Consider the following 14,311-nt stretch of genomic DNA (forward strand, 5'->3'; position numbering starts at 1 on the left):
TTACCGATCTCCCTAGTGAATCCAACAGCACCCATTGTTGCAAATGCTTTAAAAACCACTAAAACTGGAATAGAAATCCATCGTTTTGCAAGCTGCCCCGAGTATGGAATCCCTCCTGCCCCCCCGCCCCGGCCTCCACCATTTTTTCATAAAATTGTTTTGCCTTGACTCATTTCCGCGTGTGCTGCAGCTGGCATCCCGTAATTGCAACTTTTATGGGTCTCCTGCAGTTCTTGGGACTTCTGAGAGACCCTCCCCACTTCGTATTCCCTGCTCACTTTTTACGAGGAGCTGAGAGGCGTTGCCATTCTCTCCCTTACACGTCACCCCAAATCTCTGAGCTACGAGAGACTCTGGGGGTCCCAGGCATTTGGAACGAAAACAGTCAGAGACTGTGCCGGCTTTGGGATAAATGGTTTTATTTGCTCCTCTGTACAACCTGAGCATACAGAGGACAGAGGCTCACAGCATCACGACCCCCAACAGATCTCGCTTTGGATCCAGCGGGTCTCTGTGTCTCCAGCTTCCAGCTCAACTCCCACCCAAAAACTCTGGCTCATGGTCTCCTATCTAGCAGCTAGGCAAGGGGGGCAGAGGAAAGAGCCCCACCCCTTAGCCTGGAGAGCCCCCCATGTTTAGTTGCAGCTCCTGCCACCTGACTCGCTCTTTTGGGGTGCTGATGAGGACACTCAAATGCAGGGCCAGATTTAGGTCTGATGCGGCCCTCAGCTCCTGAAGCTAATGGGGCCCTTTCTATGTCCAGCTGTCCTTTGTCCACAACAAATTGTCACTGTTTTTTGTGTTGAATAGATGCTATATGGTCATTTATGGACCTAATAGGTATCTCGGCTCTATGCACTTGTAGTTCTACAGGGAGAGGAATTGCAGCTATCCTGGAAGATCTTTTCCTCTAGATCAGTTGTGGGGGACCTGCACCCCTTCAGATGTTGCTGCACTCCAGCTCTCATCATCCCCAGGCAGCGTGGACTAGTGGTCGGAGTTGCGTACCAACATAGACTTGCCACGGACAAATTCAATGATATTTGGAATTGGTTTTTATAAATACCGTATTAGGTTAAGGTCTGGTTACCTACAATAACATATTTGGGGGGGGGGCAATGTGTACATTTTTGTTGCTTGTGGGTGCTATTTTCTTATCTTCTTTTGTGTCTTATATTACTCTGTGCACTTGTAATCTTAATAATAATAATAATATTTATTTACTTATACATACATACGGTACATACATACCCTGCCCATCTGGCTGGGTTTCCCCAGCCACTCTGGGCTGATTCCAACAATAGATTAAAAATACATTAAAACACCAGTCATTAAAAACTTCCCTAAACAGGGAATAAAGAGAAGATACAGTGATACCTTGGTTTCCGAACGTCTCAGAAGTCAAACATTTCAGTTTCCGAATGTTGAAAACCCGGAAACAGATGCTTCTGATTTCGAACGCACCTCAGAAGTCAAACGGCTTCCACTGAGTCCCCCCCTCCCCCGGTCTTCCAGAACAGGTTGTGTTTGAAAACCGAGGTACCACTATATACATATTTTTTAAAAGGATGGGGGAGTCAAGCCACATCTAGAATGGATCGCTGCGTCCCATCTGCCCAGAGGCATCTCGCTGCCTCCCAGAGTCCTTTCCTATTGGGTCATGAGGACTAGAAGCAATTCTCCATGTTGGCCAAAACTCTCATCCCCTTGAAAACACGGCTCGATGCAAATTCTCCTGCAGCAGAGGCTGCCTGTGAGTTGCTCCTTTGAATTATTGAACTATTTCCTGCTCTCTCCCCCCAGTTCAAAAGGATGCTGAATCGGGAACTGACCCACCTCTCCGAAACCAGCCGCTCCGGAAACCAAGTGTCGGAGTACATCAGCAGCACTTTCTTGGGTGAGTCCCCCAGAGCAGCGCAAGGGGGAGACGGAGAAGAGAAGGTTTGGGGCTGGAAGCATCACTCACCTGCAAAAAGGGGAGCGCACTCACCTTTCTCCTTTCCTGCCTGGCCTCAGTGCTGATCATGCCCAGGTGGTGGGTTCAAGCTGCACTCTTCCGCAGCCTGTTCACACTCCAAACTCCTTTTGAGAGGCAAACTGTCCATAGCTCAGTGGTAGGGCAATTCCCAGGTTGGGCTGGGAGAGGTTCTCCTACCCGAGGAGTTGCTGTTGTTCAGTGCAGACAGTGCTGAGCAACAGGGACCAGTGCCGGATTTACGTATAAGCTAAACAAGCTATTGCTTAAGGCCCCACTCTCTTGGGGTCCCCCAACAAAATTAAAGGGGGGAAAACTGGATGTACATTTCCACCATAGAAGATAAAAACCAAATACAATAAAACCTACATCCAGCAACCGTGTTTTGTGTTGTGTAGGCTCCACAGATGTAAGTCATGGGCCCCGCCTGCTCGCCTGCTCCCTCAAATATCCCAGTTTTGCTCCTTTCTATATATAAGGTGCCAACGTTCTGCATGGACTGGTTGCAGGGCAACATGCGCAAATGGCTTGAGATACCTTTTCGGTCCATCAATGACCATCTAGCACAGGAATCCCCAAACTCGGCTCTCCAGATGTTTTGGGACGACAACTCCCACCATCCCTAGCTAACAGGACCAGTGGTCAGGGATAATGGGAACTGTAGTCCCAAAACATCTGGAGGGCCAAGTTTGCCTATGCCTGATATAGCATATATTCAACACGAAAAACAGCAACAATTTGTTGTGGACAAAGGACAGCTGGACCCTGTTACCTTCAGGAGCTGAGGGCCTCACCAGACCTAAATCTGGCCCTGACAGGGACCAATGGTCCAACTCTGTAAAAGGTAGCTTTACTGCGTAAATTATCTAGAACCATGAGGACTAGCACCTCCAGTAACCGAGGTCCTGTTTGCGGGCTTCCCATCTGGCCGGCCACCTCCTTACATTTCGATATCCACTTTTTAAAAATTAAAACATCGGTGCTGGATTTAAAACACAGTGCAGGAAAACAAGTGTGTGTGTGCGCATGTATGTACACACACACACACACACACACACACACACACACACACACACAGTGAGTGTTAAGCCAGAGGTTCCCTTCCTCTGTGCCTGTGCGTTTGTGACGGAGGCAAGAGCGAGAAGAAGCCTCTCCGGGGTGAGGTGGGGAGAGAGACCCCGTCTGCTCTCTGGAAACATCACTTTGGGGAGAGGACCGGCATTCCAGCACGCAGCATCTCCCGTTGCCATGGCGTCAGTAATATTATTAGCCTCCTCTGACGTCAATCCTTGCGTGCCTCGGGAATATTGGGGCGGGGGTCTCCCTCGGAACAGCGGGAGACTCGTGCGAGGGGCCGGGCGGGAGGGGGACATTTGACATGGGCCGCCTTTGCTGTGTCCTCCAGACACGATGCTCCAGAAGAGGACCAGCCAGGGCCCTTTTTAAAGGGGGGGGGCTTTAAAAAGAGAAGGGGATTGGGCAAGCAGGGCTAGAATCAAGGAGGAGAACGAGGAAAGCCGGTCCTCTCTCCTTCCTCTTATCATCCCCTGTGCCAAATCACAGACTGTAAGCTCCTTGCGGCAGGGACCTGTTTTCTTTGGGCTTCAAAAAGCTTAATGCAAATCTTCGCCTTGTGGATAATTTATTTGTGGGGGGGGGGGCTGTTTGTCACTTATGATGAGGTTTTAGTTCATCCTGCCTGTGGGAAACTGCTCTCCACACCCCAAAGACGGTTCTAGTGTGCATTGTTTCATGGTGGGCAGCCAAGAGGGTCATCCCTCTACCCCACCAGAAGTGGCATGTTTTAATTATTATTATTATTATTTATTATTTACACGACACCCATCTGGCTGGGTTTCGCCAGCCACTCGGGGCAGCTTCCAACAAAAGATTAAAAATGCAATTTATTTATTTTTAAATCAGACATTTTTCTTTCAATGAATGGCATGCAGTGAATTTTATATCCACCCCCCTGCCTGTTTCAGACAAGCAGCATGAGGTGGAGATCCCAACCCTGGTCCCTAAAGAGAAGGACAAAGAGAAGAAGAACAAGAAGAAGCGGCCGATGTCACAGATCAGCGGCGTGAAGAAACTGACGCACGGGTCCAGCTTCCGCTGCGTGGCCGCCATCCCTCGCTTCGGGGTCAAGACGGAGAAGGAGGGTCTGCTGGCCAGGGTGAGGAAGAGGGCAGGTGCGGGGCTGGGGGGAAGCTGGTTCCTGGTTACAGGAAGCTGGGTGCAAATCCGATTGTTATAAGAAAAAACACTGCTCCTTTTGGGGACCCAAGAGCCCGTCTAGAGTCCTTATGTAGGTTCTCTATCGGTAGGAGAAAATAACAGAGGCCAAGCAGAGAATATTGAGAAGCAAAGCGGCTAGTGAGCCTGATCTTTATTAACTGTTGCAACAATGTCCTCACTCCCCACACACAGGAGGGAGGAGGAACCCAGAACAATGGGGTGCAAGCCCTTATATAGACTCCTGAAATTGCCCACCCTGTGGCCCAAGACCACCCCCAAATACGTCAGACATACATCACAGAAAGAGGTAGTCCCCACAGAGCTTTGACAGCCCTGCCCTCTCCTCCTTAGGAACTGGAAGACGTGAACAAGTGGGGCTTAGACGTCTTCAAGATTTCCGAGTACTCTGGCCACCGCCCTTTGACAGTCGTCATGTACAGCATCTTCCAGGTGAGAGGGGGCCCTGGGGGACGGGTGCTTGGAGTTTGATGGGGGGGCAGTGGGGACCGTACCAGCCAGCCTCTTCTGCACCACCCTCTCGCGTAATAATTTATTCTTTATACCCCACCCAGCTTCCAACAAAATATTAAAATACAATAATCAAATAGTAAAAGCTTCCCTAAACAGGGCTGCCTTCAGATGTCTTCTAAAAGTCAGATAGTTGTTTATTTCTTTGACATCTGATGGGAGGGTGTTCCACAGGGTGGGTGCCACTACTGTAATCGATGTGGATCATCATAAAAGATGTGGGAGGAAAGGATTCATAATAGGACCCACAAAGGGGAGGATGGAATTCCAAGAGATTCCTTGGAATCTTCTTTTGTTGATTCATGTTTGATATATCTCTGTGAAATTTTAATTTGAAAAACCAAATAAATTAATTTAAAAGGGGAGAAAAAGAAGAAGTCCTTCCTTTCATCTGCCCCAGATCTCCCGACATTCAGCCCACGAATGTGTGCAATTTAACTGACACCTGTCATATAACCTCTCACTTGCTGAAAAGTCTCAGGCCATGGAATGAGAGGCCACAAGCTCCCTGCATAGAGACCCCATTTCAAGACCCTCACCACGCTTTTTAAAAAGTGCTTTTTAAACGACTGACAAGTCAGGGGCGCCTTCTTCTGCACCCTTCGCCCCGCAGGAAAGAGACTTGCTGAAATCTTTCCAAATCCCCGCCGACACCTTCATCACCTTCATGATGACCTTGGAGGACCACTACCACGCGGACGTGGCCTACCACAACAACATCCACGCGGCCGACGTGGCCCAGTCCACCCACGTCCTGCTCTCCATGCCAGCTCTGGAGGTGAAGAGGGAATTCTGGGGAAGGCGGGGAGGGGAAGAGTTTGGGGGTCACACAACATAACTCTGCTGGCCTTTTTAGCTTGTGGCTCGCAGTATCATAGAACTATAGTGTCGGAAGGGACCCTGAGGGTCATCCAGTCCAACCCTCTGCAATGCCGGAATCTCAGCTTAAGCATCCATAGCAGACGGCCATGCAACCTGCTGAATCTCTAGTGGCAGAGAGTTCCGCAGGACTGGGCTGATAACACTAAAGACTTGGTTGCTCATTGCTTTTCAACTTGGGGAACAGTTTATATTGCAGGCTACCCTGTGGTCCTCGGATGAAGGTGCTGTAGAAATTTAATAAATAAATACAATGAAAAAATGAGCAATAGCATTACAGCAGTTGGGCTGGTGAATGAATAGGAAGACCTTGAAGCAGGCTCAGTAGTTGATTCCCCCATCCGAAAACTGGCTGCCACATTCTGCCCCAGCCTTGCAATAATCCAGCCTTGAGGACCACGGTGGTCACTTGCCTCCTGACCGTGCCAGTGCCCAGCCTGGCTCCCCAGTTTGAGTTTTGCTCACCCCCTCATTAGCTCTGTCCTCCTCACTCTCCTCCCCTTTTTGTCTCCCCTCCATCTGCTCGCTCCAGGCCGTCTTCACCGACTTGGAGATTTTGGCCGCCATCTTTGCCGCCGCCATCCACGACGTCGACCACCCCGGGGTCTCCAACCAGTTCCTGATCAACACCAGTGAGTAGGCCATGTCAGCTGATTGGGGGCAATTTCCGTCTTTCCAGCTGTTCCCGAGAACGTCTCCTCCTGTCCTTCCTTCCTTTACCTGGGGCATGTTTGCCCCACTTTGCACAGGACGTCCCAAAGTGAAGCGCAAAAAGCGATGACAAGAAGCGATAACAAGAGGACAGGATGCTGGACTAGGAAAAGGGCCTCTTGTAGCCTGATAGTTGTGCAAATGTGTGGGATGTGATCCATGAGAGGCAGTCAAGTACAACATTCCTTGCAATGCTAGAGAAGGCATGTGAGGGAATGTTTGGTCCAGCAGGTCGAAACTTCCTGTTCCTCCTGGCTGGAGCATCCTTCCTTTGGCATGTGACCTTACCTGTCCAGGTAACAAAAGGACGGGTCACGCATCACCCTTCCCTCTTTTTGACTTCGTTCTTCGTTTACCCAGCTTTTAGCTAGGACTGCTCTGCTAGCTCTCAGAAGCACTGGGATTATTCCCCCCTATGGGGCAGATCCATATCTACATATTTGTAACTTAGTCTGCCTTCAGGAATCCAACTGTGAACTGATGTGAGTCAACTTCTTTCACTGACTTTGAATAAGATTGTGTCCTCTTTATTCTTTTAAGAGGGATTCAAGGGAACTTACCAGGAACGTACAAGTCAATCTGAGACAGATTGAACTGTATGACAGTGAGAGGCTCACATGAGCCTGCGACCCACTATCTGCTGTGCATGTAAAAGGGGAATGTAACTCAGCTACATAAAGGAACTTGCTAGCGCAAGTTAGGAAAGATATGAATAAACAATATATCCTCTCTTGCCACCCGGAACATTCCCACAAAATGTTGGTTGGCTGCTTCAAGCCCCTATGTGAATCTGCTCCCTTACTCTCTTTCTCAGCCACATGTATGGCCTCCTCTGATCCGGAGACATCCCCTGTCAAACTGACCACTCTTTTTCTGTCCCTAGATTCGGAGCTGGCGCTGATGTACAACGATGCGTCGGTACTTGAGAACCACCACCTGGCCGTGGGCTTCAAGCTCTTGCAAGAGGAAAACTGCGACATCTTCCAGAACATCTCCAAAAAGCAACGGCAGTCTCTTCGCAAGATGGCCATCGACATGGTGAGGAGCTCAGGGCTTAGCTTATTTTGGAGGCTGCTGTTTTGTTTAATATTGCTTATTTTGTTCGATAGATTATAAACGGCGTGTTTATTTGTTAATCATATGATATGGCTTTTCCTTTAGTTGTGATGTTTGGCTTATTTTTTAGTTGTTGTCTTGTTCACAGTGTTTTATAGACTGCAATTGTTTCACTGCTGATTTGCTGAATTTGTGATGTTCTAATACGTTTTATCACGTTGTTATTATATGTTGTTTGGGATTAATTTGAAGGGAAAGTGGCATAGAATAAAATCCTTTCCCTCTCGTGGTTTCTGGTCTCAGGTCCTGGCAACAGATATGTCCAAACACATGAACCTTCTGGCTGACCTGAAGACGATGGTAGAGACCAAGAAGGTCACCAGTTTGGGAGTCTTGCTTTTGGACAACTACTCCGACCGCATTCAGGTGAAACTTCTTTTGGAGGGGGCAGGGGTTGGATGATCCTTCAGGGGGAGGGCAACCCCATCCAGGGCAGGAAACGGACCCATTTCTCAGACACACGAACTTGGCAGGATTCGAGCTCCGCTCACTTTTGCTCATCCATCCTGCCACTGCATCCCATTAAATTTGTAGCTCGGCAGTGTGAATCCAAGATTAAAATCAGGATATAATTTTATACAACATGATATATCATCACAGGGGAGTCTGCTGCCCACCAGGCAGACTCCTCCATCGGTGGTAATAATAATAATAATAATAATAATAATAATAATATTGTTTATTTATACCCCACCCATCTAGCTGGGTTTCCCCAGCCACTCTGGATAGCTTCCAAAAAAAGATTAAAAATACATTAAAACATCAGTTGTTAAAATCTTCCCTAAAGAGGGCTGCCTTCAGATATCTTCTAAAAGTCAGGTAGTTTTTAACTCCTTGACATCTGATGGGAGGGCGGTACACAGGGCGGGCGCCACCACCGAGAAGGCCCTCTGCCTGGTTCCCAGTAACTTCACTTCTCGCAGGGGGGGAACCACCAGAAGGCCCTTGGGAGGTGGACCCTGGTGTCTGGGGTGAAGATGCTCCTTCAGGTCTACTGGGCCAATTAGGGCTTTCAAGGTCAGCACCAACACTTTGAATTGTGCTCAGAAACGTCCTGGGAGTCCAATACGTCCCTCCAAATGTCACCCGAGGGTTCATGCTTGACAGCGACTCATATCTGCCCTTCCAGGTGCTGCAGAACATTGTTCACTGCGCAGACCTCAGCAACCCGACCAAACCCCTGGAGCTGTACCGCCAGTGGACGGACCGGATCATGGTGGAATTCTTCCACCAGGGAGACCGGGAGCGGGAGAAGGGCATGGAGATCAGCCCCATGTGCGACAAGCACAACGCCTCCATAGAGAAGTCCCAGGTGGGTGCGCCAAGGGGGGCTTGTCGATGGGTTGGGGGGGAGCACCCTCCAAGGAGGAGCCACACCTGCAAACAAGGGGGCTTCCTGTGGAAATACACTGTCTTTCCAGTTACAGCTTCATCTCCCTACACAATTGTGAGCGTTTTGTGGGTTTCCAATGCCGGTTGTAGGTTCAAATATTTCTCGTTGTCTGGTTTCCGTGACCATTCACCAAACTTCCCGCTTGCACCTTGCAGGATTCCCTTTTGGAGGGGGCCACAGACATCTTCTGCATCTTCTGGTTTCCTAATTTATTTTATTTAATGTTTTGACCCAACCTGGACTGCTTTTTTCCCCTTTTCCTGTTTTAAGGAGTGGGCGACGCCTCCCGTTCATTTCTGAGTTTTGCCAGCCGGTTTCCAGTCATACCTTGTATTGATCTGAGCCCATTGCAAAAATGCCTTATTTGATTTTACTTTTTGAGCTTTGGTTTTGAATTGAGACTGGCGTCCTGGGAAGCGAAGGGCGTTCCTTGTTTCTGCGTCCTCTCAGCCCCTGTCTTTGTCTCCCTTCCGGCAGGTGGGATTCATTGACTACATCGCTCACCCGCTCTGGGAAACCTGGGCTGACCTCGTCCACCCGGATGCCCAGGAGATTTTGGACACCCTTGAAGACAACCGCGAATGGTACCAGAGTATGATCCCGCACAGCCCCCCGCCGCCCCCTGACGGGCTGGCGTCCGAGAAAGGAGCCCCTGACAAGTTCCAGTTCCAGCTCACGTTGGAAGAGGAATACGGAGAGGATTCGGGCGCCGAGAGCCCCCTGGAAGAAGACCACAGCGAGGCGAAAACCCCAGGGACCACCGATGACTCAGAGTCGGCCCCCGAGCCTCTGGCGTCCCCCATGGACAAGCAGGGCAGCCCCCCAAGGAACGTCCTGGCGATGCAGCACTTTGATAACCAGAGGACACTCTTGCAGAGTGACGGGGGCTCTGCCACGGGGGCCACCACCAAAAGGAGGACAAGCGAGGCCGGTCTTGATCAAGAAGGCAATATCACCTTCCTGCCCCTTGGGACGTAACGGGGGAAGTGGGGTTGGGGAAAAGGCACTGTTGTCGCTCCATCTTGGCGGCGTCACGGGGTGTGTGTGTCTTGAAAGGCCTCTCTGCCACCGGAAAAAGGTCAGCCTTGGTGGTTTCCTTGCCCTCTTCCCGAGAAAACTGTGGAAGAACGCCAACGGCGGGCGTGTGCCCAGGGGCAGAAGGGCACGCCTCGCCCCTCCTGTCTTCCTCCCACCATTTTCCACCCTGGGTTGTGCCACAAGCCCAGCCGTGGGGAGAAATCTTCCCCTTTCCTCCTGGAACCTGCGTGGTTCCAATGGGGACCGAGCCCACGGGAGAAGAGGATCCACGGGCGACCGCAAGCTTTGTGGGCAGAGGGTCACAAGTTCCGTCCCTGACATCTCCTGGTTTTTTTTAATGATTTTGGGTAAACTCAACAGGCTGAAAAAAGGCCTTTCTCCCCGTCTGTGAGACTGACTTTGAGGATCCGTTGGGGGGTCAGTCCAAACACATATGAACCGCCCGACTTGCATTCTCTCCAAATGTTGATTTCACTGGTGGGGTGGCGGAGCTTGGGCCGTGTGCGGTCCAGGTCGAATCCTGCTTCTTGGTCCAGGTTCGAATCCCACTTCGGCTTGAGACCTTGCGTGTGACTTGGGATGGATGGGTGAGTTGCACTGGACTTGCAAAGGCCCCTTTGGGTGTTGCTTCTGCAAGCAGAGGGCTGTGCAGAGAGAAATCACCCAACGCCGCTCTCCCCATCACAAGCAAACCAGGATCCCTCCAGCGACCTGAGAAATTATCCAGTTATTGCTCTTCACCCATGGGAGCAAGAAGCCCTTGCCCTGCAATGGGAGATTCACCTCCTTTATCTTCTCCCTTTCTAAGTCTGCTCCTGGAACCTGCAGGAATCCAGGCCTTGCTCCACGTTTTCTCACCCCCTATAGCCGCGCTGGAAACAAACTTCGGCAGGCTAACGTCCCGCGCTGTCTTTTCTCCTCGATGGAAATATTTATAGACAGCTATTTTAAAAAAAGAAGAAGAAATCTGCCATATTTTTTCTCTTCAAGGCACTGCTTCGGAATGAAAACACCCCTTACATTTCCTCCCCCACCCTTTCCATTTTCCATTTTCCCCTTTTGCAGTGTCCCCCCCCCCCCCCCAGGAAAGGGCAGAATGGATATAAATACTTTCAGGATTTGGGAAGAGATGAAGCTGGGTATTTTTAAAAGGAGATCGGGGCTGGGGATGTTCTCGGGAACAAAATAGGAAGTGAAGAAGACATCCAGGGGGGTGTATGTGAGGGGGAGAGACCCTGTGGTTAATTCATCTTTAGAGCAGACCCCTTAAGACTCTAAGAATCTTATATACAGTGGTGCCTTGCTTCTCAAACTGAATCCGTTCCGGAAGTCCGTTCCAAAACCAAAGCGCGCTTTCCCATAGGAAGTCATGCAATACGGATTAATCCGTTCCAGACTTTTAAAAGCAACCCCTAAAACTGCAATTTAACGTGAATTTTACTATCTAATGAGACCATTGATTGATAAAACTAAAGCAGCCACCAATGCACTGTGCTACAAAATAAAGAAGACAGTATTGTAGATGGTAAATTTCTTTTAAAAATCTTGGCTGCACTGATGAGAGTCATTGTTTGGATGGGGGCCTTTTATCCATTTCCGCAGTCACACAATCCATCCATCAGTAGCTGAACTGGGTTCCGCACGGTCACAGAAACAAATGAAGAGAAAAAGCCTCAGAAACAAAAACGCAAAATAAAGAGCAAAAACCAAAGCGCCAAACTTAATCCGTTCTGGAAGTCCGTTTGACTTCCAAAATGTTCTAAAACCAAGGCATGGCTTCTGATGGGGCAGGCACCCAGGAAACAATAGCCGACAGCCGCATTGGACGATCGGCTTCCGAAAAACGTTCAAAAACCGGAACACTCACTTCCAGGTTTTCGGCATTTGGGAACCAAGACATTTGAGTACAAAGGTACCACTGTACAAGCAAGGAAATTGGGATGGGGGGAGTCCCCAAGCCACAGCAAATGAGGCTACCACCTTTAATTTATTAGATGAGTATATATTTTACGGAGCTTTTGTAGCCTTAACTTTTAACAATAATAACCTGGAAGTGTTGAATTTGAAGTGTGCTAACCCTCACAACCAGTCCGCTCACCTCTGTTTCCTTGTCCGATACTGATATTACTGTGACTTGCGTTCAGAAACACTGCATTATGTCTGTGTATATAATATAATTTTTTCCCCCACATGGCACTTTGAGTTTCCTGACCGGCCGCTGAGCCCTTGGCTGGGAACAGCACCTTGTTTTTCTACGGCACCTTGTCTCCCCCAGTATAATTTCCATGTAAAAAAACCAAATGCTGATTTATTTTATTTTATATATATTTTTAAAATCATGCTATAAAGCTACAGCACTTGAAACCTAAGTCTCTGCACCAAAGATCTTGCAATAACAGAAAAATAGGCAAAAAAATGTTGGTGGGTGGGAAGATGGAAGTGTGGTGAGTTGGTTGTGATTATTATTATTTATGGAATTTATATAGCGCCCTATACCCAGAGGTCTCAGGGCGGTTTGCAGTGGCAGTGATGAGGAAAGGGAGAAGGAGATACAGGTAAATTTGGGGAGAAATTCAAAGGAAGAGAGAGCCGACAATATGATGGCTGAGAACACATTTATTATTACAGTATTATTATATATACACCACTTCATTGTAAAAAAAAGCAACCTCAGAAGCAGTTGGAAGCTGGGGCAACCCAAATATTATTATTATTATTATTATTATTATTATTATTATTATTATTATTATTGGCTCCAGAGGCTACTAGGCAATATGAAAGGGCCCTCCTGTTTTAAACCTTCCCTCTTTCCCCCAGAATACACTTTGAGAGGCATCATTAAGGCATCATCACTACATCACTAGCATGCCACAAATGGGGAGGGGTAAAAGGTGAGAAATAAAGGATCCCCGGATGGTGAAGTCCAGCCCAAGGCGACTCTGGGGTTGCGGCGCTCATCTCGCTTTTGGGCCGAGGGAGCCGGCGTTTGTCCACAGACAGCTTTCTGGATCATGTGGCCGGCAGGAGAAACCGCTTCTGGCGCAACGGGACACCGTGACGGAAACCAGAGCGCACGGAAACGCCATTTACCTTCCTGCCGCAGCAGTTTATCTACTTGTGCTGGTCTGCTTCCGAACTGGTAGGTTGGCAAGAGCTGGGACAGAGCTATGGGAGCTCACCCCATTGTGCGGATTCAAACCGCTGACCTGATCAGAGGCTCAGTGGCTTAGACCAGGGGTGGCCAACTCCCAAGAGACTGTGATCTACTCACAGTTAAAGACTGGCAGTGATCTACCAGCTTTTGGGGGGGGTTCAGGTCAAAGTTGATGAGCTTTGTTTAAGGAAGGAATGCCCTGTTTTGGGAGGTTGAGGTCAAGGTTGTTGAGCTTTCTAAGGACGAAAGCCCCTTTTTTGGGGGGTGCAGGGCAATTTAAATGTTGAACTTTTTTGGGGGGGGGAGCCGGTGATCACTATCTACCTGTTGGACGTGCCTGGCTTAGACCAAAGCACCACCTGTGTCCTTGTGGAGGGGTATACAAGGGTTACACATTAGGTCTTTTGATCAGACACCTTTCCCAAGGCCTCTTAAGTCCCCATCACTGAAAGAACAATAAAACTCTTGACATGTCCTGGCCCTCCGGACTTGTCTGGAGATGGGCTTTCCGAGCAGTGGCCTCTGCGGATGTCTATTGTTGCCCCCTGGGTGGGGTGCCGCGGATGTGCTCTCCCGCTTGGGGAATTCTGGCAGGTTGCCCTGTTCCTGCTTCTTAGTTCATGGAGGGAGGGGACATCCAAATTCCCCTTTCTCTCAGGGTTCAAATGGCATTGGAATGAGGAGAGTATGGATTTTCTACAGATTTATGAAGCTAGGCATCTTCCCTGGGCTGTCAAGTCGAAAGGATACATTCCGGCATAATATCTGTAACATTGCAACAACTTTCAAGATGTGTCCCCCATGTCATTTCCGTAACACTATTTCAATCGTTCAGTCCTTGAGGGCATCTCAGGACTGGGAGAAGCTCTGCCCAAAGCCCTCCAGACCCACTGCTTCCTACACTGCTCTTGAGGCAGCTCCTTTCTTCAGAACCATGAGGACTAGGCCAGGGGTAGGCAACCTAAGGCCCGGGGGCCGGATCCGGCCCAATCACCTTCTCAATCCAGCCCACGGATGTGTTTTCACATGAGTAGAATGTGTCCTTTTATTGAAAATGCACCTCTGGGTTATTTGTGAGGCATAGGAATTCGTTCATACCCCATATATATATATATATATATATATATATATATATATATATATGCTTTCGTAGATTTTCACGGGTACAGGAATGCAGGTTTTGGTGTCCTCGGGTGTCTTCCCGTGTAAAAGTTGGGGTGTCTAGGCGACGTTTCGACGAGGTCTCACTCGTCATCTTCAGGCTGGTGCTTTCGGCTTC

The 14,311-nt window shown here is 49.1% G+C and overlaps 1 protein-coding gene across 4 annotated transcripts in view; it reads left to right on the forward strand.

Moving 5' to 3' along the window:
* Positions 1–12,242, forward strand: part of PDE4C (phosphodiesterase 4C) — a 59,069-nt gene extending 46,827 nt beyond the window's left edge. For all 4 annotated transcript variants that reach the window (XM_083720328.1, XM_083720329.1, XM_083720330.1 and 1 more), the window contains 9 exons: positions 1,804–1,897; positions 3,961–4,151; positions 4,565–4,663; positions 5,355–5,519; positions 6,153–6,252; positions 7,215–7,369; positions 7,691–7,813; positions 8,577–8,759; positions 9,318–12,242. In XM_083720328.1, the coding sequence (XP_083576454.1) occupies positions 1,804–1,897; positions 3,961–4,151; positions 4,565–4,663; positions 5,355–5,519; positions 6,153–6,252; positions 7,215–7,369; positions 7,691–7,813; positions 8,577–8,759; positions 9,318–9,818 (1,611 nt within the window). In that variant the 3' untranslated portion in view covers positions 9,819–12,242. The remainder of the gene's footprint in view (positions 1–1,803; positions 1,898–3,960; positions 4,152–4,564; positions 4,664–5,354; positions 5,520–6,152; positions 6,253–7,214; positions 7,370–7,690; positions 7,814–8,576; positions 8,760–9,317) is intronic.
* The last annotated feature ends 2,069 nt before the right edge of the window (positions 12,243–14,311 follow it).

The sequence above is a fragment of the Podarcis gaigeae genome (assembly GCF_964106915.1).
Source record: "Podarcis gaigeae genome assembly, chromosome: 18".
In the NCBI taxonomy this organism is placed as follows: domain Eukaryota; kingdom Metazoa; phylum Chordata; class Lepidosauria; order Squamata; family Lacertidae; genus Podarcis; species Podarcis gaigeae.